This window comes from Mustela nigripes, chromosome 4 (genome assembly GCF_022355385.1).
Source record: "Mustela nigripes isolate SB6536 chromosome 4, MUSNIG.SB6536, whole genome shotgun sequence".
NCBI lineage: Eukaryota > Metazoa > Chordata > Mammalia > Carnivora > Mustelidae > Mustela > Mustela nigripes.
In genome coordinates this window covers 160,717,319-160,742,782 of record NC_081560.1, presented here as the reverse complement: position 1 = coordinate 160,742,782, position 25,464 = coordinate 160,717,319, and the positions used below count along the sequence as shown (strand labels likewise).

At 44.2% G+C, this 25,464-nt stretch overlaps 1 protein-coding gene across 2 annotated transcripts in view; it reads left to right on the top strand.

Moving 5' to 3' along the window:
- The first annotated feature begins 12,254 nt into the window (after window positions 1–12,254).
- Window positions 12,255–25,464, top strand: part of BLNK (B cell linker) — a 72,678-nt gene continuing 59,468 nt past the window's right edge. Inside the window, exon 1 of one of the 2 annotated variants that reach the window (XM_059398237.1) lies at window positions 12,255–12,506. In XM_059398237.1, coding sequence (XP_059254220.1) covers window positions 12,460–12,506 — 47 coding nt within the window. In that variant the 5' untranslated portion in view covers window positions 12,255–12,459. The remainder of the gene's footprint in view (window positions 12,507–25,464) is intronic. The other variant, XM_059398238.1, reaches the window with a different exon arrangement.

The following is a 25,464-nucleotide window of genomic DNA, read 5'->3' as shown; positions in this document are numbered from 1 at the left end:
AGGTTCCTCAAGAAGTTAAAAATAGGACTACTGTAAGACCCAGCAATTACACTACTAGGTATTTATCCAAAGGATACAAATGTAGTGATTCCAAGGGGCACCTATACCCCAATATTTATGGCAGCAATGTCTACAATAGCCAAACATGGAAAAAGCCCAGATGTCCATCGATAGATGAATGGATAAAGATGGTTTGGTATAGGGGCACCTGGGTGGCTCAGTGGGTTAGGCCGCTGCCTTCGGCTCAGGTCGTGATCTCAGGGTTCTGGGATCGAGTCCCGCATCGGGCTCTCTGCTCAGCAGGGAGCCTGCTTCCTCCTCTCTCTCTGCGTGCCTCTCTGCCTACTTGTGATCTCTCTCTGTCAAATAAATAAATAAAATTAAAAAAAAAAAAAAGATGGTGTGGTATATGTGTATGTATATGTATATATGCACACACACACACACACACACACACATACATACAATGGAATATTACTCAACCACCAAAAAGAACGAAATCTTCCCATTTGCAATGATGTCATGGAACTTTCACTTATGCTAAGTGAAATAGATCAGTCAAGGAAAGATGACTACCATATGACTTCACTCGTATGTGGAATTTAAGAAACGAAGCAGATGGATGTGAGGGAAGGGAAGGAAGAATAAAATAAGATGAAAACAGAGAGGGAGGCAAACCATTAAGAGGCTCTTAACTATAGGGAACAAACAGGGTTGCTGGAAGGGAGGTGGGTTGAGGGATGGGGCAACTGGGTGATGAGCATTAATGAGGGCCCTTGATGGAATGAGCACTGGGTGTTATATGCAACTGATAAATCATTAAATTCTACTTCTGAAACTAATAATACAGCATATGTTAATTAAAAAAAAAAAAAAAAAACACCTACCCTTCAGGGATGTAGAAGTTTACGTGGCAATGTTTATGGGGGAAAAGTACTTCATCATGTCAACGTATAGACAAAAGTATTAATCTTGAAAAAAACAACAGCAAATAAATAGTTGTGAAAGGAATAAAAACGTAGTTGAAATAATGTCTTTGGTTCAGGAGCATTAATTTCAACCACGTCATCCCCTCTACCTAGAGGAAATGAGAAAAAAATAAAGAGGCAGAACAGAGAAGGTCAAGGTATAGCAAAGAGTGGAAGCAAGGGTGGGAGAGTGAAATGAATCAAGTTTTGAGCCCAAGAGTCTTCTTTTGATGCAAAAGAGCAATTTGCATGATCACCCTCTCTGATGAGTGCATTATCTGATGCTGTTGACTTCTCAGGGAGACAGACTCTGTGCTCTCTCCACTGTGTGGTTTAAAAACTTTGGTGTGTCCAGATTTTCTTTGCAGTGGACGAGCGTCCTCATCTTGGTGACTGCTAGACTCAAAGTAAAACAGCTGCTCGGTGGCTTTGACACCTCTCTCTCCGTGCTTGCAGGTGCCTTACTGTTTTGCCTGAGCCTGTAATAAGAAAGTTAAAAAATAAGTTAGCCTCTTTTCTTATACTCTGCAAATACATACCTCTCTCCCTGAATTCTCAACGTTACTATATTATATTTTTGGTCCCGGCTATTTCTTTCACCAACTTTCTCTTAAACTGATACATGTTCACCCAAGAGATGATTCTGTTGCTTTAAGAAAGAAAAAAATGTCACACTTGGTTGGTCTGAAAATGTAGCACCTGGCACCCATATTTAGAAATGTTCAGACACACACACACTTACCAGCCTTTCGCACTGAAGTGTGCAAAGCATCACAGGAAGCTCATCGAGTTCAATCATTTATTTGTAAGTTGGTTGTTTGGAACTTGAAAGCACTTTTTCCCATAGAAGCAAAGCTATAAATGGGGCTTTGGTCCCCAGGCTTAAAAGACTATTGCAGAAATGTCTGCTATGGAGACACAGTAATTGAGCCAAAGGGAAGAGCTAAAGTGCTAAAGAAGTAAAGCCTGTTTCCTTTGAGTGCTTCCCTGGAAGAGGGATGGGTTTCATGTAAGGAGGCAGTGGAAGCAGCTGGAGGCTTCCAAGGAGCCTGGGGGTCCCATCAGTGACCCAGACCCTTGGTTGCTCCACTTCAAAGCCCGGGTGCTCTTCCTCCCCCATGCAGGGGTGTACCACACAGTGCTTTGGTGGCACTCCCATGTGTAGGTCTATTTGTGGCTTAGAATGGAAAGGAGAGCAAGAGAGAAGGGGAAATTTTCTTGAGGTATCTGGAGTTTTGGAAAAAGAGAGCAAATGAAGCTGGGTGACCTTGTGGTGCCAGAGCTCATATTGTTCCCTTAGAAGAGAAAGTCCCTCTTTGCTCCTCTCCACAAGCTTCCTATTCATATGGAAAGCTCCAGCCCACAGGTCCTCTTCTCTGGGGAGCTGTCCCTGTTTTCCGAACTCCCCACTAGCTCTCAGTGCAGCGTATATCTATCTATCTCTGTGAAAGCATACTTCACATTGTTCATAATTATTTCTCTGTATGTCTCCCCCACTTGATTAGGAACCCTTTAAAGAAAAAATAATTTAAGTTCATTTTTAAAAATTTCAGGAACCTACTCAAGAATGTGTGTCTCCTTTGTCTATGTTGGAAGCAAACTATGAACAGTAAGGACTGGGAACTAGGGGAACTAGTGGGAACATCATCCCACTGCAGGGGAAGATTGGAGACTGTGAGGAAGAAGTCTCAGATCAGAACCTACCCGTAGGTTCTTGGTTCTCTCCCCACATACCAAGACCTTCACTAGTCCAGAACCACTTGCCTCTTATCCATGATGTATAGAAGAAAGACACCTTGAGGTGGGTTGGGGACATAGATACTAAGTGTAAGCTCCTGCTTTATAAGCCATGGGGGCTATATTTTGCGGGTCTCTGGTAGCCATTCTCCCTTCTTCCAATGACAGCCCCTGACTTTTGTGTGGGGATCAAGGGTGGGCCTCTGACCCAGCTTCAAGATGGAAGATTGGTATCACTTCCCCCTTGCCTTGGTGTTGGCTCTAGGGATGGAGATGTGGCCAAAATATTCCACCTGGGGGGATAGACCTCTCATTTTTCAGGGTGCTGTCACCATCTCATTGTACTTGAAACTGAGGTTGGAGCAGCTAGAGTGATGGTGTGTTGGTAAAAGTTTAATAATTAGCTTTCAAACAAAAACCTGAACAGTCCTGTTTTTTAGTTTCTGCCAACTCCTGTGGTGTAAATACATTGACCGTGGCTGCTTTCAAACTCCAACAGTGTCATTGAACATGGAATTAGGAAGAGATGTACCGTGGCCGACTGCTACGTCGTCTTCCCACCTTAGAGACAGATGCTGTAGGGGTGTGTAATCTCAAGAGCACAGAGATTAGTAAAATATATTAAAATAATCAGAAAGAGATAAGTTTTGAATATCTACTGCCTTTGCTTTAAATATAACTTATTTAAAGCTTATTTAATTTATTTTTCAAATAATGGCTACATTAACAATAGGTTCACAACATTTCTGAAAATTTAATGGTCTTCCAAGAGCTGGGATGAGCTAGATCCAGCAACCCACTGAGCCAGAGCCACCTGGGCACCTTGCATGTTAGTTACTACATTATTCTTAGATGATTACATCATTTCTAATTCTGCACTATTGTAAATAACTCTACACTCAGGAAAAATTTCTAAAATTTTACTTTATTCTTTTGAGCATCTTTACATTTTAAGATCCAAATTGCCTTCTGGGATGTTTCTTTCGATCTGTAGTCCTTCCTGCCACAAGGGTACCCATTTAATAGTGCCTTTGACAAACCTGAAGCTGATCACTTCTTAAAAGCTGAACCAATTTGATAGATTCAAAAGATGGTACTTATACTCGCTTTAATTCATTTCTTTGCTTTAGTGAGACTGTGAGCTTCCTTATCAGCTATTTGCCCCTCTTCTTTTGAGAGCTCAACTTTTGTGCCCTCTGCTCACTTTCTACTGGGCGGTTAGCCATTTATTGATTGATTTGACAGATTTCTTTAAGTAGTAACATTATAGAACATTTGTGATGATTTCTTTATATAACATGGCTTTCTATAAATATTTGTTACATTTTACATGAGGGGTCCTCTGACTTACAGAAGAGAAAAATATTGAGGATTTCCTGGATGGCTTAGTGGGTGAAGCATCTGCCTTCAGCTCAAGTCATGATCCCATGACTTGAGATCTTGGTCTTGGGATCGAGTCTCACATTGGGCTTCTCTGCTCAGTGGGGAGCTTGCTTCTCTCCCTCCCTCTGCCTGCCGCTCCCCCTGCTTGTGCTATCTCTCTCTCTGTCAAACAAATAAATTAAATATTTTTTTAAAAATGTTGAAATCACAGGAGACAGGAAGTCATGCTCTGGGAGGATGATAGTGATGTATTGAGTTTTCTCATTACAACTCTAAGGCTATCAAAGGCGTTCTTGGTTGTTCCCAGTCTGTCAATCCCTGATACACCATTTCTTAAAAGGGAATTTGAATTCTTCCATTCAGGTAACCTGAGGTTGGAGCTGTGAAGATTCATTTAAGCCATTTCACTTTGGGAACAAAATTATTAAGTTAAAAAATTGTAAATAGAATAAATAAAGAGAAAAGCATGTACATTTTTCATAAGCAATCTGATTCCCTGCTCTAATTCAAAATGTCTTGCCCACAGACATCTTTGCAAAACGGAACACTGTTCATCAGTTGGGAATAAGGTGGTCTTCATTATTTCTGCTATTGCTTTTTTTCTGGTTTGTGGTCTTTCTCTAAAGTGGACTTTTGCAAGTCAGTTCACCTTCTGGGCCTTGATTTCTTCGTCTTTGGAATGCTAAATAAAATACAGGACATGATGCAGTATTCGGGACATGCTTTTACTAAAAAAGTATCTGTTGGCCATCTGCAATGATCTGGGCATTCTGTGTTTGTTTGTTTGTTTGTTTGTTTGTTTGTTTGTTTGTTTTTGGCTGAATCTGGTAACTCCCTCTCTAAGGCCTATTCCAGATTTGACAAACTCCCTCTCTAAGGCCTATTGCAGATTTGTCAAACTATATTTGACAAACCAGATTTGACAAACAAGGCCCTCTGTAAGGCCTTGAAATGTAACCGAATTTATAGGCACTTTGCAATCTGGCTAATCTGGATCCTACACTACAGTGGAATACCACTGTCCAGAGAACCATCCCAGGGCCAGCAGGAAAGGAGATGTTGGTGAGGCATGGGGAGGCCAGGGCTCTGGGTGCAGACAGGTAAGACATGCAGTGGGAAGCAGAGCAATAATGTGCAAGAGACTGTAGGACTGACAACCACTGATCTTTTTCCTTCGCTCCATCATTTAGCCTTTTCGAGAATGTCATCTAGTTGAAACCATACAAGATGTAGCCTTCTCAGACTGGCATCTTTCCCTTGGGGATTTCACGTGCATTTCAGGTCCCTTGGTACATTTTCATAGCTTAACATCATTTCAGAAATCCTCATACATATGTTATTACTCAGAGTCAAAGGAGTGAGTGGAATTTGAGATTTCTTTGCACTTATTTTCGTTCTTAGAAAATATTTTATTGAGGATGTACAGAGGACTCGGTCCAAGAGTCAAGATAATCCTCTTCTCTGGGATATGTTACCACTTACATTCATTTGTTTCTGTTTATTTTTATAGGTAATATTTGCCTTTTTCACAATGTTTGCCATACTTTTGTTTTTGGGATATGTCAAACCTAGTTTAAAAGTTGAAATACCTGGGTGCCTGGGTGGCTCAGTGGGTTAAGCCGCTGCCTTCAGCTCAGGTCATGATCTCGGGGTCCTGGGATCGAGTCCCGCATCGGGCTCTCTGCTCAGCGGGGAGCCTGCTTCCCTCTCTCTCTCTCTCTCTGCCTGCCTCTCCATCTACTTGTCAAATAAATAGATAAAATCTTTTAAAAAAAAAAAAGTTGAAATACCATAAAAAGATTCAGAAAGTCTAATCCTTATCACTTCTGCTGTTTCCAGCTCCCTTTTGCCTCCTGTTGGTGACTATTTTCATTAGCAGCTCGTTTATCCTTCCCGGGTTTATGTTTATTTTTACAGTAAGTGTGTGTCTATAAACTTTCTCTATCTTCTTGATAAAAACAAAAACAAAAGCAACTGACCCTGCCCAGACCTTGAGAACCCTGGAGCTCACACCTTTTTGTATGGTTATGCTGAACTCTCCCATAAAGATGGGTCAAAATTTATTCAGCTAGACCCCACTAATAGCCATTTAGGTTTCCCGATGTTTCGCTGTTGCAAGTAAAACAGTAATAACTGTGTGCAGATGTGGCCTGGGGTGGGGGGTGGCGGGCATGCACGTGCATCTGCAGGGGAAGGCCCTAAAGGTGAGGTGGCTGAGTCGGAAGGTCAATTCATGCAGTTTTGTTAGGCATGGCCAGCGCCCTCTGTAAAGACTGTCACGTGCTGTCAGCAAAGGGTGCCCGTGTCCTCAGAGCACCCTGCCATCAGACTTTTAGATTTTTGTCTGACACGTGAGCTGTCTCTTCATCCTGGTGATCATCTTTCTTTTCAGAGGAGTGTGAGCGAGCATCTTCTCATTCATTCAGAGACCTCTTGCCATTCATGGTCATGGTTTTTGATCACCTTGTGTCTTGGTTTTTCTTTGTTCCCATCTCAGTTTGCAGGAGCTCTTTATCTAGTAGAGATGTATATCTCTCTGATTTCTGTACATAGTATTAATATTAGTATTATCTCTAGACATCTCTGTATTTGTTATCTGTGATGCATAATACAGTTCTTTACTCCCAATTTGTTCTTTGTCTTTTGATGCTGCTTATGATGTTTTTTTAAAAAATGTATAATTTTTTTATTAATATATAATGTATTATTAGGCCCAAGAGTATAGGTCTGTGAATCGCCAGGTTTACACACTTCACAGTACTCACCATAGCACATTCCTTCCCCAACGTCCATAACCCCACCAACCTCCCTACCCCCATCCCCTCAGCAACCCTCAGTTTGTTTGTGAGATTGTCGCTTATGATGTTTTTTACACCATGAAAAATTTCTTTATGTTTCTCTGTTAAATTTATCAATCTTTTATTGCTTCTAGATTTAAAGTCAGAAGGTTGTCAAATTTAACTGTATTTTCTTCATTCTTACACTTAGCTCTGATCCACTGGGAGTTGTTTTTGGTAGGTGGTTTGAGGTTTGAATCTAGTTTTATCTTTTGGCATCATATTGAATTTATATATTAATTGGAGATAATGGACACCTTCATGATATTGAGTCATTCTACCCAAGAATATGAAATGTCTCCCCATCTGCTCAAGTCTGCTTTTGTTTTGCAACCCTTTAAACCCAGGTGGACTGCCTGGATTGATTGGAGGACTATGAACTAGTTAAGGTTCACTTTACAAAAGATAACAGAAAATAATAATCAGTCAGAGCATCTGCTACCAAGGACTTCTGGCCTCTGGAAGCTCAAATCGCTGGAGGCTGTGAGCCTTACCTTGGCTCTCCATACCTCTGATGCTCCTGTTCCTTGCACAGAGCACTCTGCATCCCCACTCTTGCCTGTTCTCTGGCTTCTTCACAGCCCTGAATGATGGAAACAACCGGGCCTCCTAATTGCCACAGATTCTTGGTGTCTGCTTCCTGCCCTGTTGCTGGCTGGTGGCTGGGCTGTGTGACTGATGAGGAGAAAAGAGTGTTTGAAGACCCCCAAAGGGATGCTCCCCTGCTGGGACATAGTGAGAAATAAGATGGATCTGAAGGTGAGACTGGGTCACAGAAGAGCATGAATGACGTTCAGACTCGGTTCTAGGAGAAAAGCCTCTGAATCCTTAAGAAGAGTCATCAGCTGGGAATGTGGGCTGGGAACAAGAATGAGGGTGGATCTGGCTACCAAGGAGTCCTAGGAGGCTGAGCGGTGATCCTGGTGAGGACTCAGGCTGGCATGAGGCCGAGGTGACCTTGTGCATACTACAAAGGAGAATCTGGTTAGCAGATTGGCTGGAGGCAAGAGAGGGGGCAATGACAGTGGCCCAGGAGTTGTCCATCCTGACAACAGGCTACTCTAATGTCCCTGCCAACCAGGGACCTGGACGATACAAGAGAAAAGGCTGTTAAGGTCCAAGCTGGTCTCCTAGTGAAACAGATCTTGTCCTCCAGGCCAATTTGACATACAGAATTTTGAGTTTACTGAATGGGTATAATAGGGAAGGGATTCCTCTCACAAAAAGTGAAGCCTTGAGCTGCAAGGAGCCCGTGTGCATTTGCTCAGGTTACCCATGTGCTCTCATCTTTCTTCGCCCTTCCTTCTTCCCTTCTTTCTCCCTTCCTGACTCTACTCCCCACAAAGGAGGAAAACAGACTGTCTGCATCTGCCACACTTCCTTTTCTCTCTCTGCCTTTTCTGGCCTCTTCTGCTATTTTTTTGCTCTCGAGGCCAGGCTTCCTCCCTCAGCTTCCTCCCGACCTGCCTCTGTCTGGGCTGTCCATGAGCACTGCCCAGTTAACCAGGCATAGGCCTGACCAGCAGCGACTTTGGCCTGCAGTGTCAGAAAACTGCCAGGGCCACTGTGGCTATAGGACATCCACCTCATCCCACCCCACGGAAGAGAGCCAGCACAAGAGAAGGAAAAAGAGTGAATGGTTTGGGCATTAGGGGGCTGGGCTTAGGGAGCAGGAAGACGAGGTGGGCTTAGGTAAGTTATGTCACCTTTCTGAGGCTCAGACTTCACATTATGAATGATAATAGTAGTCCCCCCTCAGAATTGCTGTGAGGCTGACTACCATGGGAGTAGGTTTTGGTTAGGAACACAGAACCCAGCTGCTTGGGAGGCTCAGTTGGTTAAGCACCTGACTCTTGGTTTCGGCTCAGGTCATGATCTCGGGGGGATGAGATCCAGCCCCATGTCAGGCTCCGCGCTTAGTGGGGAGTCAGCTTGAGAGCCTCTCTCCTTCTCCTTCTGCCCTTCCCCTTGCTTGCATGCGCAAGCTCTGACTCTCTAAAATAAATAAATCTTTAAAAAAAAAAACAAAAAAACACCATACTACATAGTGCCAACATCACCACTTGCCTACTTTGGCAGTGTGTCTAAACCAGCCCTAGCAGGAGAAAAGCCATCAGCAGGTGGATGGCAGAGCAGAATGGCTGAATTTTCAGTTCTGGTGAAGACTGGTACTACTTCCAAGGCTCTGTAACCTGTCACAACCACCTAGTCCCTCACTGGGAAGCAATCTAGTAAAGACCATCTCAGGCTTCTCTTCTGGAAACTGTTCAGGTGTTTCCCCTGGTGGAATCCAGTTTCTGTGCATATGGGCCAGTGTCCCCTGGTGGAATCCAGTTTCTGTGCATATGGGCCAGTGTCCAAGATGCCAAGTCAGAAGGAGCCTGAGTTCTCCTTGAATCCCTTTTCTGTTCTCTAAAGATGAGAAGTTGAGGTCAGGGAGACTAAGTGATTCACCCGAGGTCATGGATAAGTTGGTGCCTCTGTTGCAGAGCTGGGCCCTCTGCTGAATCACAGACCTCTCTTGTGATGGGAAAGCCCTGTGATTCTCAGCTTTGACTACAGAAACAGGCATGGGTTTGAGTCCCAGCTCCTCCATGTATGAGTGGTGGAACTCTGAGCCCGTTACCTTACCTTCCTACAAATCGGTTTCTTCCCATGTGAAGTGGGTGTCATCATATGGAAACATGGAAAGCATTCAGTAGCATGTTGTTGTTTGTCGTCATTCACAGATGCAAGGAAAGACCCAAGAGAAACTAGGGTTGATGGGGTCTCATCTCCAAGCTCCGGTATAGTGCATCTTCTTACTCTCAAGTCTCAGCATCTCATAGACTAACTGAGACCTAGGCGGTCCTGGCTTTGCCCCATAATTCTAGACCATATCTTCTTTTATTTATTTTTGTTAAATGTTTAATACCTACAGTAGGTATCTATATACCTGCCACTCAACGTAAGAAGTAGGACACCACCATTGCCTTTGAAGCCCTGTGTACTCCAGCACTCACCTGATGACCACTCACCTGATTTTTACATTGATCATTCCCTCCCTCTGACCATATGCGTGTGTGTCTTAAATAATGTATTAGTTACTTTCACATGTCTTTAGCCTTACTATAACTGGAATCATGATGTGTGATCTTCTTTAACTTGCCTTTATTGAACAAATTATTTTTGTTATTTATCCGTACTGATGCAATTACACTTCAGTCATTGTCACTGTTGAATAGGACTCCATAGCATCAATATGCCACAATTAAAGTATTCTTTCTCCTGTTGATGGGCAATTGGGTTATTTCCAGTGTTTTTAAATTTTCTGTTAGAAATGGTGCTTCTGGGACGCCTGGGTGGCTCAGTTGGTTGGACGACTGCCTTCGGCTCGGGTCATGATACTGGAGTCCCGGGATCGAGTCCCGCATTGGGCTCCTAGCTCCATGGGGAGTCTGCTTCTCTCTCTGACCTTCTCCTCGTTCATGCTCTCTCTCACTGTCTCTCTCTCAAGTAAAAAAAAAAAAAAAAAAAATCTTTAGAAATGGTGCTTCCAAAACAATTTGCACATGACCTTGGTGTACATGGTATATTTGTACTGCTTTGTTATGTCTATGACCCAAATTACTTTAGTGCTACCAGCCTGTTTCCAGAGTGATTGTACCTATGTGAATTTTATCAACAGTATAGAGAGTTCCAAATTTTCTCTAAGGTTGGGATAATCCACTTTTCATCTGTTCATCTAGACATTAATTTTCATGTCCACTGTGCTGTGTAAATTGAGACAGAGTGTTTATTATGGTAGGTTATTCTCCATGTGCTGTGGAAACCATGTCACGTGGCTTCACTCTTTTTATGAGTCCTTAGCTGACTTGGCATCCTCGATCTCCAGGCTTGCACTAGTCTTCTTGGGAAGCTGGTTATAGCTGCCAAGCAGTCGCGACAACCTGGAACATTATGGCGGTCACACTACGCACCACACATTTTGCTACTGGCAAAATGTCCAGTCTGGAAAAGCAGACTCTCATTTTTATTATGTCAGACTAAATACAGTAAAAAAGAAGAAAGAAGTGGCTGTAAAAAGAAAAAGCAGAAGTGTAACTCTTGCCCTTGCTCTTTTTCTCTGGGGAAATAAGAAGTTGCCAGTCCAGGTGCGAAGCAGATTTGTTGAGAGAAAAGTCAAGTGGCTGACAGTGTGCACTTTACAGTAATTTGGAAGAAACGGGTTGGTTATCATCATCCCATTCAGTGAGGCTCGATTTTCTTGATCCTTGATGACATTGTAACCCTTCCCTTCACCCTTCCCATCTACTAGTTTCTTCCAGTTAAGAACTATGGCGACAGGTGGGTGAGGCTCTAGAACTCCTTCCAGACACACTCCAAGATATCCAGGGTTGAAAACTGAGCTTCTGGTTTGGGGAAAATAAACAACTGGAAGGGGCAGGTGCTTGCATTTTTCTCATGAAAGATTGCTCTCTCGCTGGCCTGGCCAATTCAGTGGCTTGGCCAAGGAGAAGGGCCCCACCCTCTAATAGCTCTGAAGATTCTGTGCCTGAACATCCATCTGGTCTAACTAGAAATTGAGAGGCAGTACCTGAATGTGAATAATCCAGACTAACCTAGAGAAATACAGAACCTCTGTTTGATCCAAGAAGAGGGGAAGAAATTCATTTACCACTATTAAAGTCTACCTCTGCCAGAGCCTCTGCTGCCTCCCCACCCCCACCTTCCCCTTCTCCTCATCCCTCCCCCTACCCCACCTACTTCAGGCCTCTCCTTTTGTCTCTGCCTCCCGTTTCCTCCTCTATCTTCAGCCAAGCCTGGGGTAACAGGAGAGGTGACTTGGAGTCTCTACTGTGTCCTTCCTCACAAAGGTGAGCGGGGCTTTCTTTCTGGCCACAGGGACGTGTGCCCAGACATAAAAGGAACCATCCCTCTCATTTTCCTCCTCCCTGACCTTAAACTGCCTTCTGCTCTCTAAATGACAGTACAGAAATGCCATTTCCGTATCACAGTTCTTTAAGTGGAAACGTTTATCCATGGATTTATGCAAATGAGCAGAAAGTCCCAAAGAGACCTTTTGATGGAATTGATTATTCTGCTTTCCTTTAAGCCCAGGAATGTACTGGGGACAGAACGACACCTGCTGAAAACAGGACTATATGTGTTTGAGACAACAGGAAGTAGTGACCAGCCAGAAGCCAGCCCTGGTCTGGTTACAAATCTGGTTATAAAAGAAAGCAGCTGCAAAGAAATTTGCATGTCCAATAGGTTTCACTATTAAAGTTTACACAACGTGGAGTAATCAGCCAAGCTGGCTGGCTACCCAGATCACATGATTATGTAGAAACATGAAACTTGACTATGTGCTCGAGCAAGTTTTACTTCTCCCTAGTGTAGGGTGTTTGCCAGCAGCCTGCACTCTCGGAAATCAGACTCAAGTGACTGGGACCCTTAAGATCAAAGGCGTGCCATGCTTCTCCCTAGGAGGGCCAGAGACTGCTGACGTGACCACTGATGGTTATTCGTGGCCCTCATAATTAACAAGAAGAATGGACAAGCTTAATAAAATAACTGTCCCTGCCAGTCAGAAGTTGAGGTAAGATTTTCCTCATCTAATACTTCTCCTTCTTCTTTTCTCTCTCTTTTTTTTTTAAATGCTCCTACTGCATCTGAGAAATACTGAAATCCTGGAATACTTTGCTAGTTTTAAGGCAGTGGGTGGCAATTGCTATAGGGAAGTAGATTAAGTTTTTAAAGAAATATGTAGGAACAAGTGGGCTTATTCTAACTGGCTTTTACCATTGAATGGTTAAGGTAGAAAATTCTGGAAAGACAGTTAAAAAAAAAAAAAAAGCCAAGGGCTGAGCTTTCAGAGTCTGAATACAACAAACTAGCCTAAGGAAGAGTTTGTCTGATCTGAATCCTTAACCATTTTATTGTGGGTTACTATTGAATGTTTAATTTAAGGAACGGTTGTAACCATTTGTGTTCATTATAGTTGTACTATCTCTTATTTATTTTGTGGGTGTACATCACAAATGCTTGGGGACATGAGGTCTGTTCTTCTAGTGTTCTTATGTCAGTATAACAATTATCTATAAAAAGCCACTTAGAAAGAAAAAACTGGACGTGGCCCAAGGAACAAGAATCAAAAAACTCCTCTGAGCTATGGAAAAGACCATGTCCCAAATTTTGATTTTGAAAATCTTTTTGTCTCATTGTAACAGCATCATAGTTTATGGAGACTGGAACTTTTAAATGTTCAGTGAGTGTTTTATATTCCAACTACCATTTGAACTTCAGTCTTATGAAAGACCGAATGTGACACGTGTAGCAAGTACATTTTCACAAATAATAAGGAGCTGGAGAATTAGATGTTTTATGGCAAAATGTAAGAGAAATTAGTCTGGAATTGGCACCAGGACTGCCCTTCACAGTGAGAATATGGGTCTTGTACCTGGTAGATGCTTGGTAAATGGTGGTTTGAAATGAACTGCTGATCTGGGATGGGAAGGCTCCGTCGGCGAGGTCAGCCATTTCAAGGGCGTCTTGGTGAATGCTGTGATGTGACCACCGATGGGACAAGCAGGCACCTCAGTCTTTCCCTTGGTCTGGAGTCGTTACACCTCATGGGAGGGGGGCATGTGAATCAATGAAAGTAATAAGTGACTGAATGAGTATAAGAAAGGAATTGGAGTAGCTGGGAAAGGTTTCATGGAGAAGATGCTTCTAGAGCTAGGTCTGAGAGGTGGGTGAGACAAAAGTCTGTGAGAATTGGAGGAAAAGCAATGAGCTGGGAGGAAGGAAATAGAGAAACTGACCCTTGGGGCTGGCCTTGATTTCAGTTCATTGTTGGGATGATGAAAGTGTTCTGTTCAACAGAGACTATGGAGTAGAGCTCCAAAAGGCCCTGATAAGGTAGGATGTGTAGGGTAGGGCTGGCTCACAAAGGACGGTGCAGGCTCTATCCTTGGGGGGGTCAGAGAATGGTTTACAGGGTTAGAGATGTCATGCCAGCAAGCTTTCTAAAGGGTGAGAGGATGGCCTGACTAGAGGGGCGGGAGCTAGGGGCAGAGAAACTCTGTAATGCGGGCATTTGGCATTACAGGCCTAGATTTGGGACACACCAGTGAGAAGGGAAAGGAAAGGAGCAGTAGGAAAGACATGCCAAAGCAAATAACAAGGCATGGATATTATGACTTCTCTCAAATGAGTAAGGGGGGTTTAAAAAATCCTTTCCAAACATTCCATAACCTAGAGCTATAGGAAGCCTTCCCCTTTTAGGAAGTCCAAATGGGAATTTAAATAAAGAAATGCAATAGAACTTGAATCACTTTATGATCTTCCCCCCAACCCCCACCTCTGACCAACCCCTTGTGGACAAAGTCCAGCTTAATCACAGAGTGGTTAGTAGGCAAGATGCAACTATAGATGATAGGGTAGGAAACCAAAATTATATTGTGGATAATCATATACCACATTCAACTGCTTAGGCAGAAGGAACTTTTTTTTTTCCACTTGGTTGCTCAGTTGTCCTTACAGAATTGGCCTGTTTTGGTAAAATGTGCACTGTTGACGTGGAACTTTTCAAAGAAATGAAATTGTAAACACAATGGACTTGAAGCACCATCTTAAATCTTTTTTGTAATTAGATGGGATGGTGTGGAATAGGGAAATGAAGTCCTTGATCCCTCTGGTTTGTGTCCTCTGTTCTGACCAGTTAACGCCAGTTCAGAAGGAGGTTTGCCAAACTGCAGTTATTTGGCACCAGGTGCTAGTAGAAGTGTTTATATCCTTAGAACCTATCAAAATTTATGAGGATTTGCTTAAATTTTTAGCCACAAAAATAGAGAGATAGTGAGTGTCCATCAAGGATACATCGTGATTCTGCTATAGTAATAATTATTAGCTTAAAAATTGTAGTCGTTAATATCATTGTTATTCTTTCTTATTAATTCTGTAGATATACAACTAATATCCTAAACATTCCTTGAAAAGTTTATGTTCATTTTAGTTCTTCTTTTTAGTTCTTTTGGTTATGTTACTTATTGGTTGTGATACCTGTGGCATTCAGCTTTGCAAGGACTGTAGACATGACGAACACCCCTCCTCCGCCTTATTCTAAGTGGCTAACACAACTGTGGAGCACAGCAGGGCCCTGTCTTGGGGATGTAGGTCTCACAGATAGGATGCTTGGAGATCTAATTTCACAGGCTCTGGGACGTGACTTCTCTTCTCAGGTCTTGGAATCCTCTGTTGGAATTTCCAGTTACTTGATTTTTCAAATTCAGTTCTTCAAAAATAAATTCTCTGAGGTGTCTGGCTGGTTCCAGGGGTAGAGCATATGACTCTTGATCTCAGGGGTGTGAGTTTGAGTCCCATGTTTGGGTGTAGAAATTACTTAAAAAAAAAAAATTCACCTTCTTTTCACCTTTCAGCCCTAGCTCCATCTCTGATATTCCCTGTTTCTGTCAGTGGTATCGTCATCAGCCCTAACCCTGGTTCATCCCTGTCTGCACCTCCATTCACCTACCACACCCTGTAGTCTATTCTTTTCTTTTCTTTTATGTTGCTTCCATATAGTCTACATATGGCTTTTCTATCACATTATCCTGGATAGGTCCTTATCTCCGCTGTGTCCCCCATCTTCAAATGAGGAGTTTGGACCAATTTCCAAAGCCTTATCTATTCTAATCCTGTGTGATCCTTCAGACATGAAAATCATTCTCTGACCCCACTGTTTAGAGATGGGCCACTTTTATCCCAAGACCCCCAGGAAATATTTCCTGATTGAATCATCAGTCTCTGGAAGCTGTCCATTCCTAAACAGTGGGGCCAGAGAATACAACTAGACAGCAGCCAATGAAGTCACCTAGAAAGTTGCTGTGATATATTTAGAAGGACAATGCAGTTGGAGTCCCAAAGGGTCGAATTTCTATGGCCAGTTAGTAGCTTTGGGTCCGGAGGAAGTCACTCAGCTTCTATAAGCTTCAGTTTCCTCAACTGTCAAATGAAACTAGAGATGTCTTCCTTGCAGGCTTATTATGAAGACCAGGTTGAAGGGCCCAGAATGAAATTTGCCTCACGGTCAGTATAACAAGTAAATATAAATAGGAAACGCAATAACCAGTATCAACCCACACATCATGAGTGACCATTTGGTGTCTCTCTTCTGACTCATGGTAATGGCTCCAACCCCCTTTAACTGGAATGGCGAGCAAAGCAGGAAGCTGCCCAGGGGCTCATGGAGCAACTCTTGAATATCTATGTGTCTGGGAGCATATCTCTTCTCATTCTTTGTAAGTTTAGGGCAGAGGCCAGTGCTGATATGGGAGGGTGAAAAGAAGGCACAGGATCTAATGGTAGAAATAAGACAGACTTTCCAGGAAGTACTTCTCTTCACACTGCTCCCCTGTCTTATGTCAGCTGAGAATCTGCTCAACTGGGACACCCTGTGTCACTCCAGTGAATGGAATCCTCAAATAAGACCTCTTTCTCCTTGTGGGCAAGCTGACTGGAATCACATTACTAGAATTTGTTTAGTGTTTGTAGCTTTCAGGATCATTGGCTAAGAAAACTCAAGGCCCTTTACCTCACCCATGCTGGGCATGGTTGTGCCAGGAAAACCCTAAGTTAGAGTCCACACATCCAAGGCACTCTCTCTCCTGAATCCAGTGGTTGCCTGTGTGCTATAGCTGAATGACTCCATTCTTTTCATGCAATTGGCCTCCCAGTGGGCTGCGATACATTTAACTAGGTTCTTTGTTTTGTTTTGTTTTTAAGATTTTATTTATTTGACAGAGAGAGAGATCACAAGCAGGCAGGGAGGCAGGCAGAGAGAGGAGGAAGCAGGCTCTCTGCAGAGCAGAGAGCCCGATGCGGGGCTCCATCCCAGGACCCTGGGATCATGACCTGAGCCGAAGGCAGAGGCTTTAACCCACTGAGCCACCTAGGTGCTCCTTAACTAGGCTTTTAAGAACCAAACCACAATTGTGTTGCAGCCAGGCCTCCTACATCAGTGGATTAGAGGAGTCTCGGCTGGTACCAGACGCTTCAGGGCACACATTTACATATAGTCTCTTGATTTTACCCCACAGAGGACCAATCTTGTCTGTTTGGTGGAAAGTCTACTGTTTGGCTCATTTTCAGAGAGGATATTAGTATTGCCCTCATGCAGTGGCAGCAAAGAATCTAAGCTTGTCAAAGAATATGAATAAGAAAAATTGAATGAGGATGTCTGGGTGGCTCAGTTGGTTAAGCATCTGTCTTCATTTGGCTCAGGTTGTGATCCCAGGGTCCTGGGATTGAGTCTCACATCGGAATCTTTGCTCAGCAGGGAGCCTGCTTCTCCCTCTCTGCCTGCTGCTCCCTCCTAGTTGTGTGCTCTCTCTCTCTCTGTCAAATCAATAGTCAATAAATAATCTTTAAAAAAAAAAAAGAAAAATGGAATGATAGCTTGCTGCAGGGAAACAGAGCTCTCTATGATTATTAGTAACCCCCTAGAAGCATGCTTCTGCTGCCCTCCCCAAAAGCATGGCTGCATCATTTAGATCAGTGCTTCCCACCAGGGGCACTTTTGCCCTCCGGAGGATAGAGGGGGGTGCTACTGGCACTGAGGAGGTAGACACCAAGGGTGCTGGTGAACATCTTGCATTTACAGAGCAGTGCTCACAGCAAAGAACTACCTGTCCCCAAACCTCTAGTGCTACTATTGAGAAACTGATTCAGACCAAGTAAATGAATTCTGTCTGGAACTAGAAGCACTTCTTCATTTATACGTTCTTACAAAGACAGTATGTAGTTGATGTTTAAAATATGTAATATGTATCTTTTCAATTGATGGGCCTCTGCTCACTGGGCTGATTTTCCTCTATCTGGGATGGTTTGGGTAAGGTGTTGCCAAGGAGAAGGGCTTGAGGTGTTGGGCCTATATTTCAATGAGTTGGGTTTTTGTTTTGTTTTGTTTTAAATTAGTGTCAAGCGAAACTAGATTCCATAAACTATGTGAACGACTTGGATATATGTTTTTCTCTCCTTGGTACAGAAATGAGAGCAGGAAAGATCTCCAGACATAAGGTCATCTTGGAATAGTCTCTGTTTCTACCTCTGTAACCAGACTGGGTACACCATGAGTGGAGATCCTTAGAGTTGGGGTAAAAAGCAAATTAAGTGATAACATAGCTGTTAGGCTGTCCAGGGGCTTATGGATCTGATCCTATGGCCAAACTCTGGGCAGAGGTGAATATGCTATGCTTGTCCTAGAGCAGAATGTGTTGTCCTGAGGTCCATGGGCAGAGCATTATGGGATAAAAGATCGACGGGTTGGGGGAGATGATCTGTATCTGTCCACCCCTTAAGGTCTTCTCAGTCCCATGTGAAGATCCTGCCATGGATTCTGTGTGACACGGATCGGAATAACTCTGCCATCACCTATGATAGGTTCTGCTGCTGCTGCAGTGTTCATCCTTTCCTGCCTGGTCTCTCCCTGGGGCCACTGGTGCATATTTTGTGTTGTTTGGGTGTTGAAGAGGCAACTTCTCAAAAAAAAGAGTTTATGCCAGCTCTATTGTAAATTTATCCTATATCCCGCCTCCCACAATTCTTTAAGTTCATGTTGATCTTTTCCAGAGGTGAACAGTTTGCCTAATTCTCTTATGCTATTGAGAACAGTGAGAGGCTATGTTTGGGAGAGGTCCAGACTGGCATGGGGCTGCTGTATGTGATAATGTCAGATGCTCAAGGTTCCTGGGTGACCCTAGATCCTGCTTCTGCGCCAAAGGGGCAGCAATGCCCTTGTCCCCTGTAGCCAAGGAAACCATGTGAGTCAGCTCAACTAGACTCTGTCTCTGTAGACTAGTGTATGCATTGTTTCTCTTGCTTTGTCCTTCCCATCTGCCAGCACCCCCTCCTTAAATCTCACTGACTTGGGATCATTCTGCTTCTTTCACGTGATCCTGTGTCTCTCTATTCGCTCAGGGTTGTTGATGTCTAAGCCTCAGGGACAGCTTTAGTATTCTCACTGCACGTACTTGCTGGAGTCCCAGGGCCCCCAGGGTCCAGCACAGGATCAGAGGTTCAGAGGATGGCACATCTGTTGCTCCAGAAGTGGGCCCCACCTGCTGATTGGATAGAATTCCAGCCCTCGTGTGAGTCTCGCCTCCAGATCAATGGAGTGGTGAACCCTGAAGTGGGAGCCTGACTTACAGGCTTCTGGGTCCCAGGGCTTCAAGGCTCCCAGCACTCTGCAAGGAGGGGTTTTTGTGCTGCACTCTGATGCTAGAGCACACACGGCCGGCAGTGCAAACCCTCTCTCAGGGAGCCCTACCTCAGATCCATAGTTTCTGTGTGTGCATGAGCCTCCCTATTGGCCCGAGTGTTCTTCTCCACGGTTCTACACACATCCACGAGCAGGCTAGTCTACCTTTCCAGCCTGTACCTTGTTCTCCATCTGAGGGATGGCTGCTCCCACGGAGCTCCTGCAAGTCCCTGCCCCTCTGGGCTGGACCCACATCCTCCTGCCAGTCCTGCCTCACCTTCCTTTTTGAAAGGGTGTGTGTGGGCATCTCCACCTGCAGGCTTATTTTCGACTGGATGTTTTTCCAACCCTTCAACAGCACTCTGGTCTAGACCCCCAAGGAGGCCATTTCCCCAGTCCCGCGGGCCTTGGTTTCAGCGCTCTCTGAACTCAAAAGCCAGAAGGGAGCAGCTTATGGAGTAGGTTGCTTCTCCTTGATGAGCCACACCTCTCTGGTGTGGCCACTTTCCTGAGAAAGGATCGCATCACCCCAGGGGCATCCTTGTCTCCCAGCAAGCTAGCTTTCAGTTTTATGCCCATGGAGCCATAGAGGGGGTGTGCAGCCAAGATCCCTGAGCTCCTGAGAAGGGTGGTCATGCAGCCACACAGGACCCATGCTCTCAGAGCCCCCTACTTGGTTGAACGCTCTGCTCTTGCTGTCCTATAAGTCTTAATAATTTTGGACAAGGGGCCCTGCCTTTTCATTTTACACTGGGCCCTAGTGTTGGCCATAGGTTCCCTGAGTCTGCTCTCCCTGCTCAAAGTAAGGACACAGACATCAGTGGGGAATTTCCTGCCCAGATCACAGAGGTTTCCTGGCAAGGACCTGAGAGGCCTTCTCTTTAGCTCCTTTATTTTGGAGGCAAGAAGGCTAAGGTCCAGAGAGGGGAAGTTCCTATCCAAGCCCACACCAACAGAGCCCACTCTAGAACCACATCTCCCTGTTTGCCTGGGAGGAGAGGGGAGAGCATCCACCCCCCCCTCCGATATTATTAACCCTGTGTCACTTACTGGCCAATCAGCTCAGTCTAGCTTAGTGTATATTCTATATTTTCACTAGGCATTTTTTTTTTTAAACTAAAAGGCAACTAATTTGCTGGTGAGAAACACCAGTGAAGCCCCGCAGAGCCATGCCCATCAGGATTTCAGGCTTTGATGTGTTTCCCAGTCCAGACTTGAATTCCATGCTGACCCAGGCACGTCTGGTGTCTACGGATACGTGTTTTTCAAAGAACGCTCCCACAATAGTTTATGTCATCTGAGAGCGAGTTGTAATTATAAAGAGAGGAGTTGGTCTTACACATAGACTGAGCATAGAGGACTAGTGTGGTATAATTGAAGAAGGGCTCAGAAAGGTGTTTTTGCTGTACTGGAAAGATGATCTTTGAAGTCAGGCAAGCCTGGGTTAGAATACTTCTCTGTACTTCCTACCTCTTGGTCTTTGAGAAGGTCACTTAATCCCTTTTCACCTCAGCTTTTCCATCTGGAAAATAATATCCTATATTATTAAAACAATATGTAACATAATAGGGGTGTTGAAGCAGGGAATGTATTAGACAGAGGGGAAGAGCTCAGTGGATGCTTCCTTCCCCCAAATTGTGTCATTAGAGAGGCATCACGTGGGATAAGGCAGTGTGTCTCAGAGTCGTGGTTCAAAATTAAACCTCGCTAAGGGTAATAGTCCAAGGCATCAAGGCAGTGTCTGTCCCCAGCGTCCCTGTGGCTGGAGGGCAGATTGCTGGGCTCTTCTCTCCCACACAGAGGTGGCTCAGCCAGCAGTTGCTGGGCTGAGAGAAAGGAGCACTGTTCAAGAAGAAACTGGCGATAAGGAGGGGAAAGGTCAGAGGAGGGAGACCATCGCTAAGCCGAGGGAGCTGGGGCTTGGAGGTCTGTGGCTAAGAGTGCTCCCTGGAGGGTGCAGACCTGAGCTCAAAGGTGGAAAGAAGTGTTCCTCCCCATCCAATTTGTTGTTTTTGTTATTGACTTTTTAACTTCACTAAGTTCAAAGTATAAAAAGCTGAAGGTAGACGAATCATCTCTTAAGCACGTGAGACTTGCGGAATGTGCACAGTCAATCCCCCACAGGAAGGAGACAGTCATTTTATTCTAGTGCAAATCACTGTGATAGAGTAAAATACAAACAGGAGAAATATACTTTCAAAAAGAAAATGCCAAATGTAATACAAAATCCTTGAAAAACTGGCACCTTGATGTCTGTGTGACTATTTTGCCTTTTATACTGTCTTTATAGCCTTTTCAGGGTCAAAGTTCTTTTTTTTTTTTTTTTTTTCTTTGCAATAGAAGGTCTTTTCATTTCCTATCATCTCCATATTAAAAAATGATCACATTTGCAAACTAGTTACAGAAAACTGGGCCTAATATACCTGATAAATGCTGAAAACAGCCTCTCAGCATGATTAAAACAAGAGCAATTTAGGCAAATACCTCCAAATACAATAGGGGAAAATCTGCTTTGAAACTGCTAATGAGGGGCACCTGGGTGGCTCAGTCTGTTTAGCATCTGCCTTCAGTTCAGGTCGTGATCCCAGGGTCCTGGGATTGAGTCCTGCTGAGCAAGGAGCTTGTTTTTCCCTCTGCCTCTCTGCCCACCACTCCCCCTGCTTGTGTGCTCGCTCTCTTTCTGACAAATAAATAAAATCTTTAAAAAACAACAAAAAAAAAAAAAAGAAAAGAAAAGAAAGAAGCTGCTACTGACCATTTTACATGCATGAGGTTTCCTTTTGGGGTGATGCAAACCTTTGGCAACTAGACAGTGATGGTGGTTGTGAGTGTTGTGAACTTCCTGAAGGTTGCTGCCTTATACACTTTGAAGTGGCTGAAATGGTGAATTTTACATTAGGTGTATCTTATTGCAATAAGAAAACTGATAATGAAGTTATTTCCCATACCTACCATAAAAAATTATATTTCGGGGACCCACGATCATATTTTTGTTTGACAAATTAGATACGGTTTCAAAGTGTTTTTTAATGTATTATGAATAAGCATTTCTGGATGGTTTTTAAAAATTGCAATGATTCTTTCCACTTCAATCCCTACACCTGATAGTCCCCAATATCTCTTTTTACTCAGATCTCAGTGAAATGAGCTTAACTGAGTAATTTTTTCAAGGTATTGGAAATACTGTTCCTCAAAATCACTCTTTACTCCCTGAAAATATCGTTGCTTTTAGCTATTGAAATGGATGCCCAGAAAAGTGGGTGGCAATATTATATTCTACCACGTAGACATGCATTTTCCCCCCATTAAGGTTGATCTTTAAAGGAACAAGCCCAAATTCTATTTTTTAAAAAATTTTATTTATTTACTCGACAGAGATCACAAGTAGGCAGAGAGGCGGGGGAGGGGTGCGGGCAGTAGGAAGCAAGCTCCCTCTGAGCAGAGAGTCTGACATGGGGCTAGATCCCAGGACCCTGAGACCATGACCTGAGTCGAAAGCAGAGTCCTTAACCCACTGAGCAACCCAGGTGCTCCACAAGCTCAAATTCTGAAAAACACATTCCTTCTCTAGTATCACGTAGGCTTACCTTTTCAGCATTTTCTGAATCGTGATTAAAATTACGCATCATATCGTCTTACAAATTTATTGTTTGGGAGTCATCAGTTCCACATGGTAATTTTCATGCTGGTGAAGGAGAGACCATGAACATAGCAAAATTTCCACCGTGTACGCCGTGTTAGAACCAAGAGCGTACCAAAGCTGAGCACCATGACAGGATTAAATAACATGACCTCTGGGGACTCTCCCAAACTGATAGTCTGTCATCTGTGGATACAGGAGCCTCCTGGAACTTTTTGGGGTTTTGTAATTTGCTTGTGTATCATTTTGGGAAAGAGATCTCACTTTACTTAACCCGTCCCTGCTCCACGACTGGCTGAGCGCAGGGACCAGCAAGTCTGCCTCGAGGCCCAGAGGAAGGAAAGGGCTGCATCCTTGGAGGCCCTGAAAACCAGGGAGAGGGAAGAGCTGTGACAGATTCTACTGTCACACTAAGTGGAAAATCTTCTAAGAACTTTTTAAAACTAGTTTAGCATCTTTTCTTTGCCATCTCAGCACTCTCAGGATGCGGCATCCCACGCCTAGCTGTCTCTGATAGAAGAGAGAGTGCCAGGATTTTTTTTTTTTTTTAAGGATTCAGGGTATCAGTAGGATCATCCCTACTCCTGCTTATGCCAAGTCAGCCCAGTTTGTGTCTGCTTATAACCCAGACCAGCAGTTCAGACATGCCAAAGACAACCACAAAATACTTGCAGATCTCTGTAGGAAAAAGAAGGAAAGAGATGGTAGAGTGTTTGGGGAAACTTGAAGTTACTTTCTCTAGTTATTGGGCAGTTAAGAAGTCTGACAGTGAGGTGCTCACAGGCAGGGGCACGCAGTACTCCACTCCAGGGCTCCTAGGTGATTCTGACTAGGGTGCTAAGAAGGGATGCATGGGGACATGGTGTTCAGGTCTCTCTCCATGAGTCCAGCCACTCTGCTTCTCGACAGGTCCCAGACCCCAGAGGGCACCCGACCACATTCCCACCCTCCCCTAACCTGTCTGCACTACTCTTTCCCTTCCTCTTTGTTCTCTGCCCCTCCCTAAAGACAGAAAAGATCCCTAGGAGCCTATGTTGCCCTCTGGCAACAAGTCAGCTCTTGGGGACCAGCAGCAGGGCAGTAGTGGGGCACATGTGTCCCCAGTAAAATCTGCTTCATTGGTAGCAGAATTGGAGGTCTTCTTGCAACGAGCGGCACAGAGGTCCAGGTTCGAACCTGTAATAAACGACCCTTGTTGCTTGGCTTTGACTCATGTCTCTGGTGGTCTTTTAAGGTGGGGGTAATATTCAGTTGGCATTTCATTCTCTAGGGACAGAGAGACAGAAGTGCCCAAAGAGGCACACTGAAGCCCGTCACCTGCCTGGGGAAGGCGTCAGGCTGAAATCAGCCAGCACAGGTTATCCAGGGCTGGGTGGGAGCATGGGCCCTGGGGTCAAAAGCCCTGGTTTGAATCCCAGCTCTCATTTACTAAGTGTAGGATCTGGGGCAAATTACTTAACTTCTCTGAGCAAATATTTTCTCACTTACAAAAACTGAGATCATCACAGCAATGTGAATATACAATGTGTATGTGAATACACTGGGGATCTAGACAATTAGAGGTAATTAAGATGATACATTTTATTTTTTTCATCACAGTAAACAATGAGGATAATAAAAGGACCTAAGTCACAGCGTTGTGAGGGTTAACTGAGGTAGTGCATGCAAAGCACCTGGCACATAACACATGCTCACTAAACACTGGCTTCTCCTGCCATTGTGGAGTCTGACCACCTGCACGGCTCCCCAGGCTGGGACTATAACCATGGGCTGTGCGCTATGGCCCAAGAAGGTAGAACAGTCTCTGCCATGGAAAAGCTGAGCCTCCAGCAGGACCCTCAAGCAGTGTGTGGAAAGGGAAGGGGAACAGGGTGTGATGGAAAGAACTGGGGGAATCTTTAGCTAATCAATCTTGGGGCAAGGCAACATTTCTCTGAGAACTTAGTTTCCTCCCTTATAACAAGAGGGGATTGACCCAGGATATTCCTAAAGTCTCTTCCACTGCCCAATAACTGTGACTACCTTAATGATAGGCAAACCTAGGAGTCAGGGTTCCCAAGCTATGTAGTCTGAAACAAGTATCATGATCTCTCTGGGCCTAGGGGTCTATATTTGTGAAATGGGGCAGGGGTGCTAACTCAGCCTTGGGAGGCTTCCTCTACCATGGAAGGGGCTGCCAAAACTTCTGTGCCATCTCCAGCTCGGACTCACTTTCTAGAAGGAAGAAGCCCGCTGGGCTGCTGAATTTACAAATCTAAATATAGCACCCATGATGCCAGAAGTGTTATAAATCCAGCATATATAGAAATAGAATACAGAGCTGTGGAAGACCTGGGCATCCATGTAATCTGGTCATCTCAGTTTACAAGAGAAAATGAGGCACTGAGTGACAGCAAGAATTGCTGTGATGGGCACAGCCAGGAATCAGCAGCAACTGGAGTAGAATCCACCCCTTTGGACTCCGGTCCTACACGGCCTCCTTCCTGTGCCCAAGAAATTATCTGGAAGGTGGGAAGGAGCCCCTTAAGCTGGGCCTTGGGCTGAGGGGATGGAATGAGAACAATTGTGGGTTCATAGCATTGGGTTAATTAGGTGTAAAAATGGCTGGTTGCATCCAAATTGTGAAGGCCTTTGAATGCCAAGCAAATGAGTTCATAC